The 20,584-nt window shown below is 47.9% G+C and overlaps 1 protein-coding gene across 8 annotated transcripts in view; it reads right to left on the bottom strand.

Moving 5' to 3' along the window:
* The window catches only part of LOC144178201 (unconventional myosin-Ia-like), a 229,895-nt gene that overhangs the window by 123,081 nt on the left and 86,230 nt on the right, over positions 1 to 20,584 (bottom strand). For all 8 annotated transcript variants that reach the window (XM_077705858.1, XM_077705854.1, XM_077705856.1 and 5 more), the window contains exon 2: positions 10,531 to 10,808. In XM_077705858.1, the coding sequence (XP_077561984.1) occupies positions 10,531 to 10,746 (216 nt within the window). In that variant the 5' untranslated portion in view covers positions 10,747 to 10,808. The remainder of the gene's footprint in view (positions 1 to 10,530; positions 10,809 to 20,584) is intronic.

Here is a 20,584-nt window from a genome sequence, read left to right as displayed (position 1 = left end):
CTGACGCTGCAAGTCAGGCGGCTAGTGTGGGTACCCTCGCCGGTCCAGAAAAACACGCTCTCCCACCTCTATCTCTCTCTCTCACGGGGGGTATGGTGTTTAAATGGGTCATTATGAAAAGTGAAGCAACAACAAGAAAGACGCCGGAAAAAACCAAAGGAAGCATACAGTCAGCTCCGAGACTCTTCCTCAAGGTCGTCCTAGACCCCGAAAAGGGATTAATCGCCTTCGTGCTCGTGTTATAAAAAGGACTGCTCGAAGATGCCAGGCTCCGCTTTGAAACTGTAACGGAGCGAGGGCCGGAGTGATGAACACAGGTAAAAAGGGAGTCCTAATGTTTCTCGGTTCATCAGTGCAGGTATTCCGGAAGTTCAAAAAATTGTGTCAAATAAGGATCGCGTCTCCAGACTTGCAAGACGCCGACCATAGAGCATGCCAACGCATCCCTAAAGAATGCAAATGAGCTTAAAATGCTCGGAGTAACAATTGACCCAAAACTTTCTTTTTTAACACATTTGAAAATAGTACAGAACAAAATTAGTAATTTAACCGTCGCCATTTCGAGGCTATCAGGCCACAATTGGGGCACGTCATTCACACGTGCAAATTATATGCATGACACTATTAAGAAAAATGATACTGTATGGTTCCCGAGTATTTTGAGTATTCCGACAGGACCTAGTTAAACTGAGAGCTATAAAACAATCTCAGCTTTCTTTTTCTCGGCTTTTACCGAAGGCCTCCAACATCATGCCTCTGTGGTGCGAAATAAACAATTTAATTCTATTCTTTATAAATCCTTTGCTAAAAAGCAGCGAAGCCTTCCAGGCAATTCTAAACCTTGCCACAAATGTTGTATGCAGTATACCCCGTATCCAAGTTACAACAGAAAAATAAAAAAATTTCAAAGTACTAGAAGTTTCAAAAAGATTTAATTGGCAGGGCGTCGTATTCTACACCAATAGGGTAGGTAAAAAAGAAAATATTTTGGAAACACACCCCGCAAGAAAGTTAGGCCATGATTTCTGTTTAAATATTTAAAAAGTAGACTAAACATATACACTCATGCCTGTAAGTCTAAAGAAAAAGTAGGGTCAAATTATGTTGTTCTAGGAGATCAAAACAAAATAATCGCTACTAAATTACTCAAACTTCATCAGTACTCAAGTAACTTTGAAACCAAATCCGTCGCTATACTAGAAGCACTATAATACGTAAAAAATGAATATCCGAGTAGGAAATCAAGTAATATTGGACAGTCTTCCTACATTGCCGGGGGGGGGGGGGGGGGTATGCAATAAACTTCAATAGTTTTATCCAACAAATCAAGAGATAATAAGAAAAGTCAAGGACACAACCACGTAATTTTAGCTTACACATCAGAACACCCTTGTGTTTTTGATAACGACGTATGACGGATTCGCAAACCAGGCAGGCATTATTGGTGAGAGTTGAATGAATGAACAACTCGGTTCATTAAAAGGCAACTAAAGCTAAAGGAGGGAACTATGGATAAATGGAAACAAATATGAACTCAACAGGGCAGGGAAACTGCGGCTTATTAATGGGTAAAAAACGTAAAAATTATACCACCAAATTTTCCTTCCAATTATTACACAATATGATATCAAGACATGGTGGGTCACCCTCTTTTTTAAAAAACTTCAACATTAGCGATCTTATCTGCAGGTGTGGACCACTTGCCGAAAACTTCGACCATTACCTCACAACGTGCATACTTACGAAAAGCACGCGATGAACTAAGCAAACCGGAATCTAAACAGAAAATTATCAAAAGCAATGCATCTATTTACATATTAGAAAAACTGTCCATACTCTAAATGATAACATTGCCCAGCAAAAACTCCCCTCCCCTGCCAAAACAAAATAGCATAAACTCTAAACAGGTTCTGAGCATAAATGGGAAAGAGGTTCATAAAACAGTATTGAGATTAGTTCATCACCATTATATAAGTCACAACAAAAAACAACACCAAAAGAAAGATTTAGAAATGCGAAAAAAAAAAATTGCCAATCAAGGAACGCCACAGAAAGTACAAATGTACTCGATTTCCCAGTTTTATACACACATACCAGTTTTTACACATATATTGTATCAATCTATATCAATGTATATCAATCTCTGTCAATCTATGTGCAATGACCGAGCCACATCTACCCGTTTCCATAGTATGTGCGGGATGGGGCGTTTTTGTTTTTTAATTTCCGTTTGTGTGTATTTTCCTGGCCCCTAAATAAATGAAGTCCCGTTCTTGTATAGCACTGCCAAGGCGTAGTTCCAACATTTCTGTTAGACACAGTACTGTGCGCATCCGGCTTCTCCGCCAGTTCGTGCTTCCGTCGGCCATCGTGGCACACAACCAGGTCATCGCGCACCCAACAGCTACCGTGCCGAGATGACCCCGACAACTCCGTCTGACTTTAGTCTTCCTAGAGGATGCTAAAGTCAACATTGATTCCCTTTCCTGCAGAACAGACTTCGTTTGGAAATGACAGCCCTGCGCGACTGCAAGAATGAATTACCGACACGGCTTGCTGATTTCAGGACCCTATAGTTCTTAACTTGATGTTTTACTAGTTTTCGTTCGGTGATCTATTGTCTACGTGTCGTTTGTTTTCACGTTAAAAGCAGAGGAAGCGAAATCAAGCTTAAAACCAACTGAGTTGACCTTCGTTATCTACTTCGCTCCGACAGCGACAGAAGGGTCCGACATTGGATGTGACAGCGAGTAAAACACCGCGCCCTTCGTTCGGAAGAAGAAACTCTCTCTCTTTCTCTCTAGTGCCCGCGGCTCGCCCATTTTCTTTTTCTCTTCCACTCATTTTGCATTTTGTCAATACGGAAAATTAGTCCGTAATGCAATCGCTTCGCGGCTGCAACATACTGATTTCGGTCCTGCTAAGTGAACGCGTTTCCTTTTTATGTATATTTGGATTACAACAAGAAAAACTGGCGCATCTTGCACTCGTGGTGCAAGGTTGGAGAAACAGCAGAGCTGGCGGCCCCTCTGCCTTCGTCCGAGACGCGGCTGTTGCACCCCACACGGATTTCCGAACTTCCCGCTAAAGTTCTCTATGACTCGCAGGCCCGGACCGTTTTGGAAGGCTTGGACGTGAGCTAGTTGGTGGAGTTTGAACGTCTTAAAGCGCAAATGTGCGCTGCCTGACACGAAAACGTGCGACTAACAGGGGGAAGATGCACAGCGACAGACGAGGTGAGTCGCAAACTAACAACTGTATATCCGCAGCCTTCCACATACCTCCCAAGTGGACCGCGTAGCACGTGCCTGGAACCCACGGCAACCGGCTTCGCGAACTCAGCGTCTGTAGCGCGAGCTGTTCTCTGCTCCCCACTTTCGGCGCGAACACACGTGAACTGGCGAAAAGAACAGCGCGCGAGAGATCACGCCGCTCACGCTGCACTGGGTTTTCTCGAAGGTCGAGTTGGACGACGCCGGGCGCTCCTCACGAGGCGCAGGCTCACGTCCGCTCGGATTTTTTTCTTGGTATGTTTTTTTTTTTTTTTTTGCGAACGTCAGCGGACCCTACCTCAAGCTTAAGCAGCTCTGCTGTTCAGAAAACAGGTGCTATTCTTCGGGTCGGTTCTCATGACACATAAAGCAACGCGTCTAATTTGCAAGACAAAGCACTGAAAGCGGTTGGAGTGTGCCCAGGAGCTTCGTTATAACAAGACAAGAGAGAGTAGCTTCACTGTGGAGAAGTTCTAGCCGGAAGGGGCGCCCTACTTTTCATAAACAAATTCTCCCGCAAGAGAGCGTCCAGAGGACCTTCATTTTTCAGACAGAAGGTAAGTTATCATGGCCGTTCTGAAATACCTTTGCTCTGTCCTCTGTCCATCTTTTTGAGTGTCCGTTCTGAATAGAATACTTAGCTTCTAAATCCTAAATTGTGTCTGATTCTCTACTTTTGTACCCGTGAATGTAGGATATTGAACGACCACTCATTCACCGTTACGTTCGCACCCAGAGTTGCATTCATTCAGAATTTGTTCTTATTTATTACATTATATTTACTTGACTGTCCATAACCAAAGCACACGTTTTTTGCATGTGGATGGTTGGCGGAAAACATCTAAACCAGAAAAACTACCTTTGACTTTTGACATTGTGCTTTTGTTGTTGGCGAATCACCGATCACTACACTTTGGTGCAGGCCCGGCGAGGCGTTTTGTTGTTTGGAAAGACTAAAACTAAAGCTACTAGAGTAAAAGAAATGGTTCATTCAGGTGCAAAAGAGAAAACAAAAGTTTTTTCCCCTTTTATTTGTCTAATATCGTGGACGTGCGGGCGTGGGAGGAGGTGGGGGCATTGCCTCTACGGGGAATGGTGTTTCTGGCAGTGCGGTGGAACGCAGAAAAAGAAACAAGCGTCACAATAATTTCAATTTGTTTGACGGCGCTTGACAATAAATACTGGCAACTTGAAACTAGCTATCAGTTCTAGTTGATCGATTTTCACATCAAACAACGACTTGAAGTACTTAGAGTAAGTTGTTAAGTATGGTTAATGCCATTTTACGGCCTATAAATGAGTAATTTACATTTTATACCTCCGTGATATTCATTGTTTTGAAACTGCATTTCGACTCTTGTCATAACCCCCATCGTCGAGAGCCTTGCGATAATGGGAGGGGGGGGGGGGGGGGGGGGTAAGGGGGGACAGTGTCTGTGTTCTTCATGCAACACATTCTTTTATGGCGTGGAGGCAAGAACAAACCTTGAACGACACGTACATATTCAGCTATTAAAACATAGGCCACCAAAGTCATTGCAATAACTTACAGAAGCAAAATGTCAATGTCCTACTCGGTTTTCACGCACTTTCTATTCGACGGCCTTTCCTTGGCCCGCGAACAAACAGCGCAACAAAATGCATCGGGCAGAAATCTCAAAATGGCACCCGCGTCAAATCGCAGGCGAGGCAAGAGCCAGTCCATCCCGCGCTCAGCGAGCGAGAAATGTTTTCACGAACCGCTTCGGCGGCGCTGTCAGAGTGGCGAGGCGAGAGCGCGCATCAATGATTCCCGCGACTTTCCGCGATGCCTAAGGGCGACGCGACGTCGCAGTTCTTTTCCCCTTGTTCCTCCGCCGAGGCTTCTTTTCTCGGGTGAACGGCTTAGCGCGGAGGCTGGAGCGCGATGGGGAAAAACGGATCACTGCTCTCAAACCATACGCCCAGCTGGTTTCATTTTTCTCTTCATTGTGCTGCCGGCCAGCTTAGTTCTTTGACATCAAAGCGTATTAAAGGCTTCAGCGAGAATGCGGTTCCCGAGCGGCAAGCCGGAACGAAGGGTATTGGCTGTTCGTCTTGCTTTGTGCTTAGTCAATTCCGGGGAGAGTTCGCTGCGTTATCCTCGAAAAAGTCCCCGCCAGTTAATGCGGTTCTTGCAGCGAGCTTCTGCCTATTTCTTCTCGTGAAACAAGCGAACAGTGTATAGCGGCGGGTTGAGCACTTAACGATGCAGCTGAGCTTGTAACACTCAGCACATGTCTTAAAGCGTTGCTAAGATGTTAAAAGCACCGTTCAAAAGCTGAACTTTTTATCAGCTGGTCATCCGTAAATAATGCGCTATGGCCACCAGATTAAACTAAAGGACCCGATGCAGCTCGAGTCTGAGTCTGTATAGTGACACACGATATTGTTCATTGTTTTAAACAAAGTATTTCAGCTCGGTGAATAAGCGCTTTATAGCACTGTATTATCGGCTACATTGTGCCGACGATACGAGTTACACAAACCGACATTAACGTTATTATAATTTATTTTACATGAAACTCTGTCGTGAGGCAACCTTCCGCGTCGTGTGAAATAAATGTGCTTCTTTTTGCTTTTAAGTGGATTAGGGCTTACAGTTCTCGAAATCTATGCGAAATCACGTAACCAACCAGCGACCCATAGACACTACCAACATGTCAAACAGCACAAACCGAAGCTCCTGCCCGGTGTAAAAAGCTTACATGCTGCTCTACACGCCAGCACGGAGCGGCACTGCCTGATTTGCTCGTCGCAACAGATACACCTTCCGTTTCTGCTTCGCTTTTTTGGCTTTCTTTTTAAAGTGGCTATCGAATGCGCTCGTTGCTGCAACTGAAGGAAAGCCGGCCAATAGCCGCTACACCGCTGTAATGACGTAATTCCAGCGTTCTAAGGACGCCAGGACCGGGAAAGAGAGAAAAATATTTTGAGCGAGATTGTAAGTTATCTTTTCTAAGTAATTTTTGGCTGAGGTACTTTGCAATCCCCTAGTCTAAGTACTGGATGTGTTGGTTGACTACGTTCTGCAAAAATTTACGATTCCGAAAAAAAGATGACAAAGTGTTTCAGGGTCCCTTTAGGAGACGCCCCAACAGACTGCAGCGCGCCTCACCCTTGGCACGGCAAAATGGCTGCCGCCATACCGGCGAACACATGATGTCTCCGGTCGTGGTCTTGCATGCGCTTTATGCGTCATGCGTATTGATACAAAGCCACACGAACATATAACGCCAGCCCCACCTCAATGGTGGTTATACTTGTGGTTCTACGATGCAAATGTACTCGTCGCTTAGAAATGCGTTACTCGCAACAGTTTATCTGAAAGAAAATCTTCCTATAATTCACCCGAAACAACTCCGCGAAAGTACTTACATCCTCCAGTCGCAGACTCTCTCCCTCCCTTGTGACCCCCTTCTCCACCACAGCATGATTCGAACTGGCACATCCCACTGTCAGGTGTGTAATGCCTATCCCGATGCCGAACATAGTTACTAAACATGTCCTCGTACCAGGCGATCGCGCAACTTTCTTCGTCCACACCTTTTACAGGCCCACATCCATACTCATGGGAACTTAGCTGGGCCACTCCTCCACCGGATCTTCGCCCAATCCTCGGGCCTCGCCTCGACTGGCACATTTTCTACATGCGGGGCCCTTACTCCAGCGGAGTACCCGTCTGAGCGCTTCCCCGGCCCAGCAGTATCGGCAGCCCGGACATGAGCGGCTCCTAACAAAGCTTTCTCTCTCTCCCTGTTTGGTCATTGGTATGCCGAGCTTACTGCTATAGCGATGCCTCACGACAGGACAGTGACACATGGTAAGTGGCGCCACTGGCTTTCCTCATTACATCTTTCTCAGATGGCAACGTCGGTAGCGATTATTCTTTTTTTATTATTTTTTTTCTCATGTTGGACCTCGGGCAAACTAACCTAACCGAAGGCTCCCACTAAAAAGTACGGTTGCACGAGCAAAGCCCTTTAAAATGAATCTTCCATACCTGATTGGCTCAGCTTGCGTTACCGAAACATATAACGCAGCATCGCTGCAGAATTCTTTTCGAAGCAAGAAACAAGGGAACAGTTTTGAAATTCTTCCGTTTTCAGGTTAAGCAAACTATGTGCGCTGCATTCGTCGTCACTCAGGGGGCTCACGCGGCCAGTGATTTATCATAAGCATTTATGTGTACAAACATTCTTTTTCGCTGCGTTGAGAAGCAGCATCGGGTTCCATTGACTTATTTCGCTTACCTCACACCAGTAATCACAAGGAGCAGAATACGGGAAAGCGTGGTCCGCGTGCAGAGCAGGAAAAACTTCCAAGCAAGGAAAGGCTCGAACAGCTAAGATGCAAGGGGATGGTGTTGCACTCTTGCCATTTAAAGGAGCCATGAATACAAAATACAAGTTTGTTTTATTCGAAAGATTTCGTGTTTTATAGTGTCCCCAGCGCTTGCGCTGCAGCGAACGATGCCGTATTCACTGAGAAATTAATCAATTTAGGTTAAAATGTTGATTCTCCCGCCAAATCGTGTGTTTTGGTGACGTCTACAATGAAGTCATAACGGCGCGCATACAAAAGAACTTCCACTGCGCCATTCGGCTAGGCAGCCTTGCTTGCCGTCAAACCTCTCAGATAGCGCTAGCATACTCAGCACTCCGCCGTTGCTTTGTTTTTGACCGTATTTACCCCTGGCTTGTTTTTGTTACGGTAAAAGTAATCGCTTCGTGAAACAGGGGGTATGCTTGACAAACAGGGTCACGTAAGGCAGCGTCACTGACGCCAATCGGCCAGCGTCGTATAAGAAAACTCCAAAGCGTCGGACTGCTGTGCAGCTAAAACAAGCATAGTGCATCCAGTACCAACAGCGCATCGGTACTTTTTTTGTTTACCTGTATTTTCGTAACTTTTGCTGTTTACCGCACCATTCCTACTGCTGTAAAATGGATATGCATTACATTTAGGCGCAAATAGCTCTTTCAGAAAGCTTATAAGCTCTGCCTAATTCGCGTGTGCTTTTGCCGACCTCCGCCTATCGCATATCAGTCTGGTATGACATCATAGGTTCTGTTGCGGGAAATGAGCGAGTGGGTCGCATGGCCATTCCTTTTTTCCTAATTATATAGCTTATTTGAGCGAAGTTTACGTTAAAAGTGGTGTCAGTATGATTCTAACGAGGCAATCTTTTGACTGAACCAAACTTGTGTTTTGCCTTCATGGCTCCTTTAAATTTTGTACTACGATGTAAGTGTTATACCGGATACTTATGCTGGAAATAGTTCTACCGGTATAACTATATTTAAGCGACCGTTACAAGTTTCGGAATATCCGTAGGGAGCCATTCTTGAGTCGAAAGCCGAACAAAACAAGAACACAAGAAACGAGCAATAATTAAGAAACATGAAGTTATACCGAAACTGAACATGTTAATGAAAGAAACCTCTTCATTAAATAATGTAATGGCTCTGTCGACAGCGTGGACCTGTGGAACAGGGTGTCAGCATATGCGAGGGGCGACCCCCCAGTGTTTTAGCTTGAATGCCCCCTCCCCCCACTCTTCTAAATTCACACCATAAGTTGATATATGTGCACGTTTCAATGCTTTAAAGGGAGATATTTTACTGGGCCAGTACCAAAAAAAAGAAGGTAAGCAGAAACCAAAATTAGTTTATGCAGAATGAAAAATAAATTCAATCTGTGAGCGCCATAATGACGGTGCGGGCACAGTTAGAACGTATACAAGGTATACGACGCATACCTGCCGATGCTACACACACAAAACCCAGGCGTTCTTGTATCTCATGGCAACCGACCGCCAGCAGATTACTCAGCATGGTGCGCTTCGGCCTGGTCGGGACGACGGGCGACGGCATTCGAACAAATAATGGCCAAAAGTGAGGGCGCCGCCTTGAATAGAAAGCGCCGCGGAGAGTGCGCCTTTTCCCGGCTAACGCAATTTCGCACGCCTTTCTTGGCGGCACTGTTTTTCCCTCATCTCGGTTTTTCGATTGTTTTCATTCTGTCTTTTCGCCGCGCGTTACCGCGGTTGCACGCTGCTGCCGAACTGGCGCCGTTATGTTGTGGAAAAGAACACGCGGGCGCGCACCATAAGCGACGTAATGTCGGCGCGAAGCGGTGGAAGAAGTGCTAGCTTGTAGGGCGGCGGCGGCGGCGGCGGCTGCGGGTGTTGAGCAATTTCTTCTCACTTTGACTCCCGCGTTAGCGCGCTCATTCTTTACGGGGCGCGAGTGCAGCGCGCAATAACGAAGAGAGCAGGGACTGCAGTGCACTCCGCCGTTCTCCTTTCGCCTGCTCTCCTCTCTGAAGTGGAGAACGCACTCGAATCAATGATGCACACGGGTCTCCCAGCCCTTGATTTTGTTTCTTCCGTGTTTTGCTGTTCCTGCTGCTGTTGCTGATGCCCTCACAATCTGGGTCATTCCTAGAATTTACAGCGCGTGCTCCGAAATTATGTACCTTCTCACATAGACAATTTGGCGGCTAGCGCCCGCGGTCATTGCTGCCCGATTTTCCGCGACAATGTGGTGGCGTTCCTGCAGACGTGCAGCAGTTTCTCGCACGGCCCTTGTTTGCTTGTTGGAACCCCGATGAATTGCTGTAAAGCAGCAGTGGTGTGCGCGTGGTGCGGGGTATGCGGCTCACGCGTAGTTAATAAGGCAACCGACGCTGTTCACGTTTGGAAAGTGACCTACGCCGGTGGAAGTCGGGAGTGCTGCCCAGTCCGCCACGAGGCTGTGGAGACACGAGGGTGGAGGAACGACCCCTTCTATGCCGAAATATTTTCCGTTGGGGGTTTTACCCTTCTTTTCAGACAACATTTACTGCAAAGAACAAGCACGTCACTGCTTGTTCTTGAACGGGGACAGTGCGCACGGCACTTGCATGTAACAGCTAGTACTACTTCAACTGTTTATATCTAAAAAGGGCTGAGGCGCGCTCTTTAAATAAATGTTGGGGACTGAAGTGGTCGCTCTAGATTTCAGAACGGTGCAGTAGTTCTTTCTAAATCACTCCAGGTTAAAGCGGCAGTAGGCCGGAACTATGCCCTATGTACATACAACTTGTAAGAAAAAGTGCTTTACTCCGTTTTAAACCAGCAATGAATTCACATTTTTCGGCGGTAACACTACTGCAGTACTCGGTTCTTGCGATTCACCGCAGCAGCTGCACTGTCCTCGATGAAGAGGGGGAAAACGAAGGGCGGGAGAGGACTGACCTGGGACTCTGGTGAGCGTGACTTGGAGCGGGACTTGGAGCGGGACTTTGAGCGTGACTTGGAGCGGTCTCTGCAGCAGAGCGGCGGGCTGGGTCGTCGTCCCCCGCCGTCGTCCTCCTCCTCCTCGTCTGCGTCGCGCATGCGCAGCGGAGCGCTGGGGTCTCCCCGCAGCGCGCTCAGCCGGGACCCCGGGTGGGGGCTCCGGTGCCGACGCATCGCCGCCGCCTACGACGGCCGCTAGCTGCGGCGCCAGCACGCCCGGCGCTCGGGCGCTGCTCCTGCGGAGACATACGACGGGCTCATCACACCGCCCACCCGTCACTTTTAAAGGGGCCATGCAGACAAAGTGCGAGTTTGGTTCGTTCCAAAGATTTCCTCGTTAGAATAAAACACTTTTAACGTAAACTTCACTCATATAAGCTACATAATTAGGTAAAAAGAAAACCTTTGGGCAGCTCTACGATTGGCTGTGTCCGGGAAAATCCAACGCAAATTAAACAGGAATTATAAACTTGCAGATTGAGCTATTTGCGCTTAAATTTATTTCATAGCCTTTTTAACAGCGAAGCTGTTGAGCAAATCTTTTGTGTAGGTGTCCGCAGTTAAAAATACCAAGAAAACGCCGAGCGCTCGTGCACGCGTTCCTGAAGCGCACGTTCGTCAAGCCAAGCATACCCGCTTAGGGAGATAGACCAACATTGGCCGCGACAAAACTCCAGCGTTCGCCGTATCGCGGCAACACTTGCTCGGAACGAGAAAGACACGGCGGCATAGCGTACGGCCCTCGTTCGTTCGTCCTCGTGTCGTCGTGCGCATGCGCTCTGTGTCGTAGAAGAGCCCCGACTTGGATGTCGAGGCTGCTGTTGGTTATCATTGGCTCCACACGGCCCGGCCGCGGAAGGTTCGCACGGCTGAGGAAGAGGCCGCGCTTCGAGAGGCTGGGCGTGCAAAGCATCTGCTAGAGACGGTAAGCCGCGCTCGCAAAGTGGCGTACGAAAACGTCGAACAAAACGACAAGCACACTCTGGCCTTGCTCAACATAAGGTCGTTGAAATTCTATGTCGCTCGCGTAAACCACGACACCACAACGATACTTAAACTCAACTTTGTGTCCGCGTGAATGATCACCTACAACAGCGTCACCATTAAAATCTTGCACGTGAGTGCATGCTTCACCGAAATTTTTTTATAGCAGTAAGAATGGTGGGGTAAACAATGGAAGTAAAGAACGCACACGTAAACATAGAGGCCCCGTTGCGCACTGCGGGCACTATGCATAGCCGTCCTGTGTTTGTTGAGCTTACACTGGCCAACTGGCGTGAGCGGCATTGCCCTCTGTGACTATGTTAGTCGAGGATGCATATTGCTTCACGTTACAAGAACTACCTACCGTAACAAACATTCATCATCATCATCATCATCAGCCTATCTCGGCCCACTGCAGGGCAAAGGCCTCTCCCATTATTCTCCAATTACCTCGGTCCTGTGCCAACTGTGACCAATTTATCCCCGCAAACTTCTTGATCTCATCTGCCCATCTAACTTTCTGCCGCCCCCTGCAACGCTTACCTTCTCTAGGGATCCACTCAGTTACCCTTAATGACCAGCGGTTATCTTGCCTTCGCCTTACATGTCCTGCCCACGTCCATTTCTTCTTAATTTCTACTAATATGTCTTTAACACCAGTTTGCTCTCTGACCCACTCCGCTCTCTTCTTGTCCCTTAATGTTACACCTATCATTTTCCGCTCCATTGCCCGCTGAGTCGTTCTCAATTTAAGTTGAACCCTCTTAGTGAGCCTCCAAGTTTCTGCCCCGTAGGTGAGTACCGGTAAGATGCAGCTGTCATACACTTTCTTCTTCAACGACAATGGTAGGCTGCTATTCATTATCTGATAATGTCTGCCATATGCACCCCACCCCATTCTGATCCTTCTAATTATCTCTGCCTCATGGTTGGGATCTGGGGTCACAACTTGGCCTAAGTAGATATATTCGCTTACCACTTCCACTGCCTCGCCACCTATCTCAAACTGCTGTGCTGTCCCGAGGTTATTGATCATTACTTTAGTTTTCTGCATATTAATTTTCAGGCCCACGGTTCTACTCTGTTCGCCCAGTGTGGAAAGCGTGCTTTGCAATTCGTCCCCCGAGTTACTTTATCCAGGCACATTATCCAGGCACAAATCCGGTCAAAAACAAAGCAGTGGTCTGAGCGGCATGGTGGCGCCATCTAGGATTACTGACAGCGAACGAGGCGTTCCGCCGTTCTCTGAATCCCTAGTCCGCATACTCACGTTCGCTTCAGTAATTGCCCAGATACGTCATCGCACACGTCACGAAACACACGATTCAGCGGGAGAATCACAATTGCGGCTACATCATCATCAACAACAGTAACAACAGCCATCTCGGTCCACGGCAGGACGAAGACCTCTCCCGTCGACATCCAACCGCTCCTGTCCCTTCTTTGCCTCCGAAATTCCTTATTCCGTCCCTCCCTACCTCGGTGTCCTCTCTGTCAACGGAGTGGTCCACCGATTGTCGTTTCGCCTATGTGGCCAGCCAAAGTCCGTTTCTTTTTCTTCACTTCCACTGTGATATCTTCTACTGTAGTTTGTTTTCTGATCAAGGTAGCTCATTTCCTGCCTTTAAAGGAGCCATGAAGAGAAAACAAAAGTTTGTTTTATTCGAAAGATTAGGTGTTTCATAGTACCCCAAGCGCTTTCCCGGAAGCAAATGATGCTTTATTCACTGAGAAATAAGGCAATTTAAGCCAAAATTTTAAATCTCCCGCTAAAATTGCACATTCCGTGACGTGAACCATGGCGTCATACGAGCCGGTCCATGAAACAGATGCTTAGTATGTCGACTCCATATAGCACCCACACGCTGGAGTCGACCGAGACGGCGGCCATTTTAAAAATACTAGTAAAACCTAGTGCACCCGCAGCCCTAGTCATGGAATCGCCTGATCCGGGGAACAAAACTCTCGCCGAGGAGCTCGGGCTTGCATTTAACAACCTCGCACCACTTGAACGCTCAATGCTTCTAAGTGCACGAGCGGCAAGAGTTGTGGGATACGCGGTGGACGGGAAAGCGACCATTCCGCGACAGCCACAACAGACGAACGCCCTGCCGTCGGCACCGCTGCCTCGTCAGCCCCGCCGCGACGGATGAATACAGACTGGTACGTATGTGCCGTATTTTTATTACGGTTAATAATAGTTCAATTTCAGTAGCAGTATCGCTTATGCCAGTTGGCCGGTGTCGTGTATGGAAAGCCGTTCGCGCGAGCTCTCTGCTTCGACCAGAAAGATACGAGCGTCAATGCGCGGTGTTTACGGCATTTTTTTCCCCCAAGGTCAGAGCGCTTTGACCATTTGACGAAGTCGGCGACGAGCGCCAGCATGTCCCAGGAGTGAGCTAACGTAAGGGTCCCTGCCGTAATCACTTCCTCGGAAATGAAGCGAGCACACTCGTACTTCCTTTAGCTCTCTTTCTCCTCCGTTTTCAAAGTTCACAAAACGTAGCCACTTGCTTCGCCGAGTTTCGTCGTTGGGCAGCACATGAAAGGAGATCTCCTCACCGGCGGGGATGTCGCACTCCTTCGACGATTTGCCCGTACTACGTGGGAATTTCAAAACGTAGCAACGAAATTTCATTGTAAAGTACTCGAACAAACTGAAGTTTTAAGTGGTTGTAAACTGGAAACGAGCTCTTAACAATAGCAGCAAGCCAACACCATTCCGAAACTGCGACGACTGTCACTATCTCGTCGCTGCTTGCTGTTTCTTACTCCCCTCGTTTCTATTTTTACCTTTGCTGGTTGGCGATATGACGGCCAACCTCCTGTGAAGGGATTACGATACCAAGCAAGGTCGCGGCTGTGCGTGCTGGGACGGTTCGTTGGCCCCTAAGAGCCTCGAACCCGAAAATTCGTCTGCGCGACGGCGAGATGTCGAGCTCGGCCGGCGGTAGTTTCGTATGCATTGGCGCACACGCTTGCGTGTTCGTTCGGAACTTCAACCGTTTACTCCACCGTTCTTTGTCATAAAAAGAATGTGCAGTATGTTTCACGGGCATTTAGCTCGCTATGCAAACTGTAAGCCCTGCCTAACATGCGTTTGCTTTTGCCGGCCTCCGCCAATCGCAGAGCATTCTCGAGTGACATCATAGGTTCTGTTGCGGAAAATGAGCTGGTGGGTCGCATGGTCATTTCCTTTTTTCCTAATTATGTAGCTTATTTGAGCGAAGTTTGCGTTATAAGTGGTGTCGTTATGGTCCTAACGAGGCAATCTTTCGAATGAACCAAACTTGTGTTTTCTCTTAATGGCTCCTTTAAGCGTTACTCCCATCATTATTCGTTCCATGGCCCGTTGAGCCGACCTAAGTTTGCTTTCCAGTTTTTTTTAGTAAGGCGCCAAGATTCCGCCCCATATGTCATCACCGGCAGGGCGAATTGGTTGTATATTCTCGTTTTCCGAGATAGAGGTAGCTTACTTTTCATTATTAGGGAGTGCTTGCTTAGTGCACCCCAACCCATACCAATTCTGAGCCGGATTTCTTTCTCGTGGCGGGATCAGCACTGATGACATGGCCGAAGTTGTTATTATCTTCTACTACTTATAGCGTTTCGTTACATGTGTTGAACAGGGCGAAAAAACCAGCGAAATAGACGGAAGACGTAGAAGAGACGAGACAACACACACGCTGGTTTTTTCACCTTCAAAATGGACCAACTGGCCCAGCAAGCTGCACTTCTTCTGAACAGGGCGCTTTCAGCATATTTGTTCATCATTACTTTACATTTATTCATATTTATTTTTAGTCTCAGGGCATTGCTTTCTGGTTGTAGTTCCTCAAGGATTTTTTGCAGGTGTTCTGCAGACTCGCTTAGCAAGGCTATGTCGTCTGCAAAACTACCGAGGCTCAAGTATTCTCCGTTTATCCGTAATCAAATGTTTTCCCAGACAAGCTTTCTGAATACCCCTTCCAGACGTACTGTGAAAAGGTTTGGCGAGATGATATCCCCCTGTCGTACTTCCTTACGGATCGGTAATTTGTCGCTTTGCTTGAGAAGTGTTATCCTGCCCGTACATCCCTTATATATATCGTCTAGAAGTCTTACGTAAGTCCCTTTTGTCCCCTGGGCTTTCAATGCTTCCGGAACTGCTGCGGTGCTTACTGAATCAAACACTTTTTCGTAGTCTATAAATGTCATGTAATGGGGTTTATTATATTCTGCGAATTTTTCTATCACTTGATTGACGACGTGGATGTGATCCATTGTTGAGTATCCTTTCCTGAACCCAGCCTGTTCTCTGGGTTGATAAGAATCTAGGCTGTTACTTATTCAGTCAACTATTACTTTGGTGAACAGCTTGTATATAACTGAGAGTAGGCTGATGGTTCTGTAGTTATTAAAATCTCCGGTGTCCATCTTCTTGTGAATCCGAATAGTGTTGGTGTTTTTCCAGGCTGTGGGGGCTCCTAGAGTCCTTAACATTCTGAAAGTAGTGCAGCAAGCTTTTCAAGTACAATATATCCTCCCTCGTGTAAGTAAGCTCGAAAGGAACAACGATGAACGAAGTGGACGGGACACTTCGTTCGTCCTTTTTCCTTTCGCACTTACACGATGAATGAAAAACTCGCCCAAGAAACCACTCTGATCTCCTCCCTCCTTTAAAAGATCCACGGTTATGCCGTCGTCACCTGCAGCTTTACCTCTTTTTATGTCCTTGAGAGCCTTCTCAATTTCGTCTTTTGTTATTAGTAGGACCTCGTGTGCTAACCTTGTATTCCTAGTTGTTTCCCCTGATGTAACGTCGGAGGCATATAGCCTTGTGTAGAATCGCCCTGCTACTTTATCTCATCGATGTTATGTAATGCTACCTTGCTCGTCTTTAAGCTCTGTCGTTGCCTTCATTCTGTCGTTGCCTTCAGCAAGCTTTTTATTTGTTGTCCTTTAGCTTCCTCCCATTTCCAGTGTTTCTTAGATCATTGCGATGCTTTGCGCACGAATGCGTTTCGTTTTGTTTCTATTAAATACTTTCGACAGCTCGGCTAACTCAATCTCATCCGCCGTACTCGACAGTTTTTAATGTTCTTACGTTTCGCAATTATTTCCTTCGTTTTCTGTGTCAGTTTTCCAGTTTGTTCCCTAGATGTTGCTTCTCCCACAGCTGCTGCTGATCCCATGATTGCCGTTGTTAAGTTGTCATTTAGCCTGTCTACACCGTGCTCGTCCTGCCCGGTTAAAAGCGCTAATTTGTTGTGGAGAGTTATTTTAAAATCATCAGTCCTGGCTCTGACTGAATCCATGTCATTTTTTGTTACTTTTCACTAGCCTCGTTTTTTTTTTTTTTTCGCTTTTGAGATGCAGACCTACTTTGCATCCAACGATCCTATGACCGCTGCTTAGAATCTTCCTTGGTATCCCCACGTCCTGCACAACACCTTGGATGTCACTTAAAATAAGATAATTTCATTTTTTGTTTTACCGTGCTGACCCATCCTTGTCCATTTCCTATTCTGGCGTTTGCAGAAGAATGTGCTCATTATTTTCAAGATGTTTTCCGTTTTTCCATTTGCGTCTGACCTACTTTTTCGTTAGAGTCTCCCAAAACAATCTCAGCAAGAGAACTATCCGCAAGACCGCACACAGAATACCCGAACCTGAATTATATATAAATAATCACCCTGTCCCTAACGTCCCGCACCTTCGGATACTGGGCCTCATAATACCTAGAGACGGATCTGGCTTGCAAGCCATACCACACTTACAGCGCACACTTAACCAGCTCATGCCCATCATCTGCCGCGTCTCCAATCGTCGCTTCGGACTTCGCGAACACGACACCCTACGCATGGTCCAAGCCATTCTTATCAGCAGGATAACCTACGGCACGCCATACCTGGCCCTCAGACCACAAGAAATACGGAAACTCGACGCCACCATACGCCAGGCCTATAAGACCGCTATGGGGCTCCCAATCAGCACGGCAAACAAGAAACGTTTGCAGCTAGTTGTCCACAACACCTGGGAAGAAATACAAGAGGCCCACCACGCATCTCAGATACGCCGACTTCAGATTACGCCCACGGGAAGAGAGACACTTCTCCGTCTACACTACAGCGTCCCACCACGACAAGATCAGAAGATTCGAATCCCAGCGGACATTCGGCAACACATCCGCGTAGCTCCTCTACCCCGAAACATGCACCCGGTTTTCAACAAACAACGGCGCACGGCACGAGCTCGATTAATTCATAGGGACAATCACCATCTATCATGCACTCGATACACAGATGCATCGCCCTACCCTCATCAGAAAGCGCATGCAGCCTGTGTCGTTAACACGCAAGGCACAGAACTGGCAGCAGCGACCGTTCTCACCACTTCCATCGAGACTGCTGAGGAGTGTGCCATCGCCCTTGCTGCAACAACAGACGAGGAATTTCTTACTGTTATAACTGACTCACAGACTGCGTGCAGAAACTTTTTAATTGGCCGCATATCTCAACCCACACTGTACCTTCTTCGTCAAGTAAGAAGTCTACCAGAAATTAATATCATCTGGTCACCCGGCCACCAGTCCCTCCAAGGGAACGAAGCGGCACACGCCGCTGCCCGTGCTCATAAACACCGGGCCGTTACCTCAGAGGGAGAAACCAACGACCGAACTGCTTCAAAGCCGGCCCTACTCCACACGTACACCGAAATCTTAGCTCACTACAAAAACGACCGCCGTCGCTTCCCGCCACCTCATTCACAATTAACGCGCGACGAAGAAACCACTTTCCGGCGCCTACAAACCTATTCGTACCCCCATAACATCCTACTACACGCTATGTACCCCACCCAATACCCTGCCACCTGTAACTTCTGCCCTGTTGCTGGTACCCTATACCACGTGGTATGGGAGTACCAACGGACCCCCACTCTAACCCCAAATCCCAACCCTACCTATGAGCAGTGGGTGGAGCAGCTGACCAGCTCCGAGCTCTCGGACCAGCGCCGACTGGTGGAACGGGCCCGGACGGCGAGCCAGCTCCAAGGCATCTTGGAATAAGGATGCCTCTCACTGGGTGGAGGCCCTACGAACATCCTCCTTCTCACCAGTATAATAAATGTTTGTCTCTCTCTCTGTTGTTTCTGTCATTGCTGAGTTGATATCTAGCTTATTAAGAATACCACATTGTGTTCTTTTTTCTCTGGGGTCCACTGTAGCACAGAATATGCCCGCTAGTGAACTTCATGAACCCTTCTCCTGTCCTTCTAACTTCGCTTAACCCTATAATATCTCAATGTCCGAGAGCTACTCTAGTAGTACAGCTAAGCTTCCCTCGCTAGACAGGGTGCATGTGTTGAACGTTGCCAGGGTCAAGTTCCAATGGCGGCCTGTCCGGGACCTCGAGATTACTAGCCCCCTCTGTTGTGTTACTGGCCTGGCAGCAGCCGTGGTCAGGTCATCTACAGCTACGGACTGAGGGCCGCGATTTAAATTGGTCTTTCATGGCTTAGACAATTATGGCTTAAATTGTTTAATTTCTCGGTGAATGAAGCATCGTTTGGTGCCGTACAAGCGCCGGGGGACCTATAAAACAACAAACCTTTCTCACAAAACAAGCTTGTATTTTATCTCCATGGCCCCTTTAAGGTCACACAGTCGCTTTGTACTTGCTTACATTCCGTTCTCAAGTTGCCATCTGCTGGGGCACTCGGTTTTTGCAGCCCTGAATAGTCATTGGTTAGTTTGAGGACTCCCTTCTGCTCGTCAGTCTAAGAAGTATGTACGAAAAAAAATGGCTGCGGCTTAACTCCGCTAACCTTGGATATGCAAAGCAAAAGCTTGGCTTAGTCTGGTTGAGTCTTGGTTTCGCCGTTCGGTTCGGTTTCGTGCAGCGCTCACAGGAGGAGTCCGGGCGAACGCGGCGTTCGCCGGGGCGAACGCACCGTTCTTCGCCGGGTGCGAGACGGGTCACGTTGCCCGAAGCGACCCAGCGCCGCATGCATGGGAGGCTTCGGGGTTGGTTGGCTGCCTCAGCAGCAGCGACGGTGACGACCGCTGTCGGCGCCCGCAGGCGCCAACAGCGGGCCCGGCGAATCACGCGATGCGCTTCGAGGGGTGTGTGGCCTGGGGTGTGTCTCCGGTCAAAAGGTCATTTGCGCATCCTCCACGAAATCGAACGAATATAGTAAAGCTTTGCCTTAAAAAGAAGCCTGCATGGTGACCAGGTAAGGCAGTGTACTAATAATGTGCTAAAGGGCAGGCCCCCGAAGGAACCGGAACACACGATCGGAAATAGGCACGCCTGTGCACGCGTCTCCCGCTCTTTGAACCGCTTTGGATGCCGGAAGATCCTCGGGACAGCCGCTCCCGCGAGCATTGAGCCTGCTAGATATTGGAGAGTAGTATTACCATAGCGAGTGACGTAAACTACGCTAGCGGCGGTGGTCACCGCGACCCCACTGCGCATATTCTTGGAGCCGTTTATTGAGACCGCGTTTTGTGCGGTTCACCTAGTTTCCACCCCTGTCCCGTAGAAATGCAGTACACCCATGGCTGTGAAGCATGGCTCAAAGTCCGTGCTGGGCTTCATTTTCCTGGAGCTTACATACCCGCTACAATTCTAGACGCTCGGGACGCAAGCGATGTGCCCATGAGGCCCCAGACTGCGGTTTGCGCGTTCGAATGCCTTTGCCCGTCCCTTGCCGCTGCAAATTGGGGCACATGGTTTCATGCGGAGCTGCCTCAACGCAAGCTTGCTTTCAGCGCACGGGCACTGGAAAAGGGTCGGGGGGAGGAAGAGGGCCTTTTTGTTGCCACGCAGAAGGGGCTCACCCCTCCCTCACTCCCGTCTTGGCAAGATTGGACAAGTAATGGCTCCGAAGCAAAAAAGAAAAAAAAAACACCAGGGTGGAGTGGTAAGAAACACCAGGCTCAATACGACTGAGGCGTTTAGCAGGAACACACGCCTCATCTACCAAGAATAATTGTTGTTTAGTTCACCATTCGCTTTGTTTGTTTCCTTCTCATAACTTTCCTCTG

Source organism: Haemaphysalis longicornis, unplaced genomic scaffold (assembly GCF_048455015.1).
Source record: "Haemaphysalis longicornis isolate Haplotype H1 unplaced genomic scaffold, Haemaphysalis longicornis Haplotype H1 scaffold_4, whole genome shotgun sequence".
In the NCBI taxonomy this organism is placed as follows: Eukaryota; Metazoa; Arthropoda; class Arachnida; order Ixodida; family Ixodidae; genus Haemaphysalis; species Haemaphysalis longicornis.
This window is presented reverse-complemented; position numbering and strand designations above follow the sequence as displayed.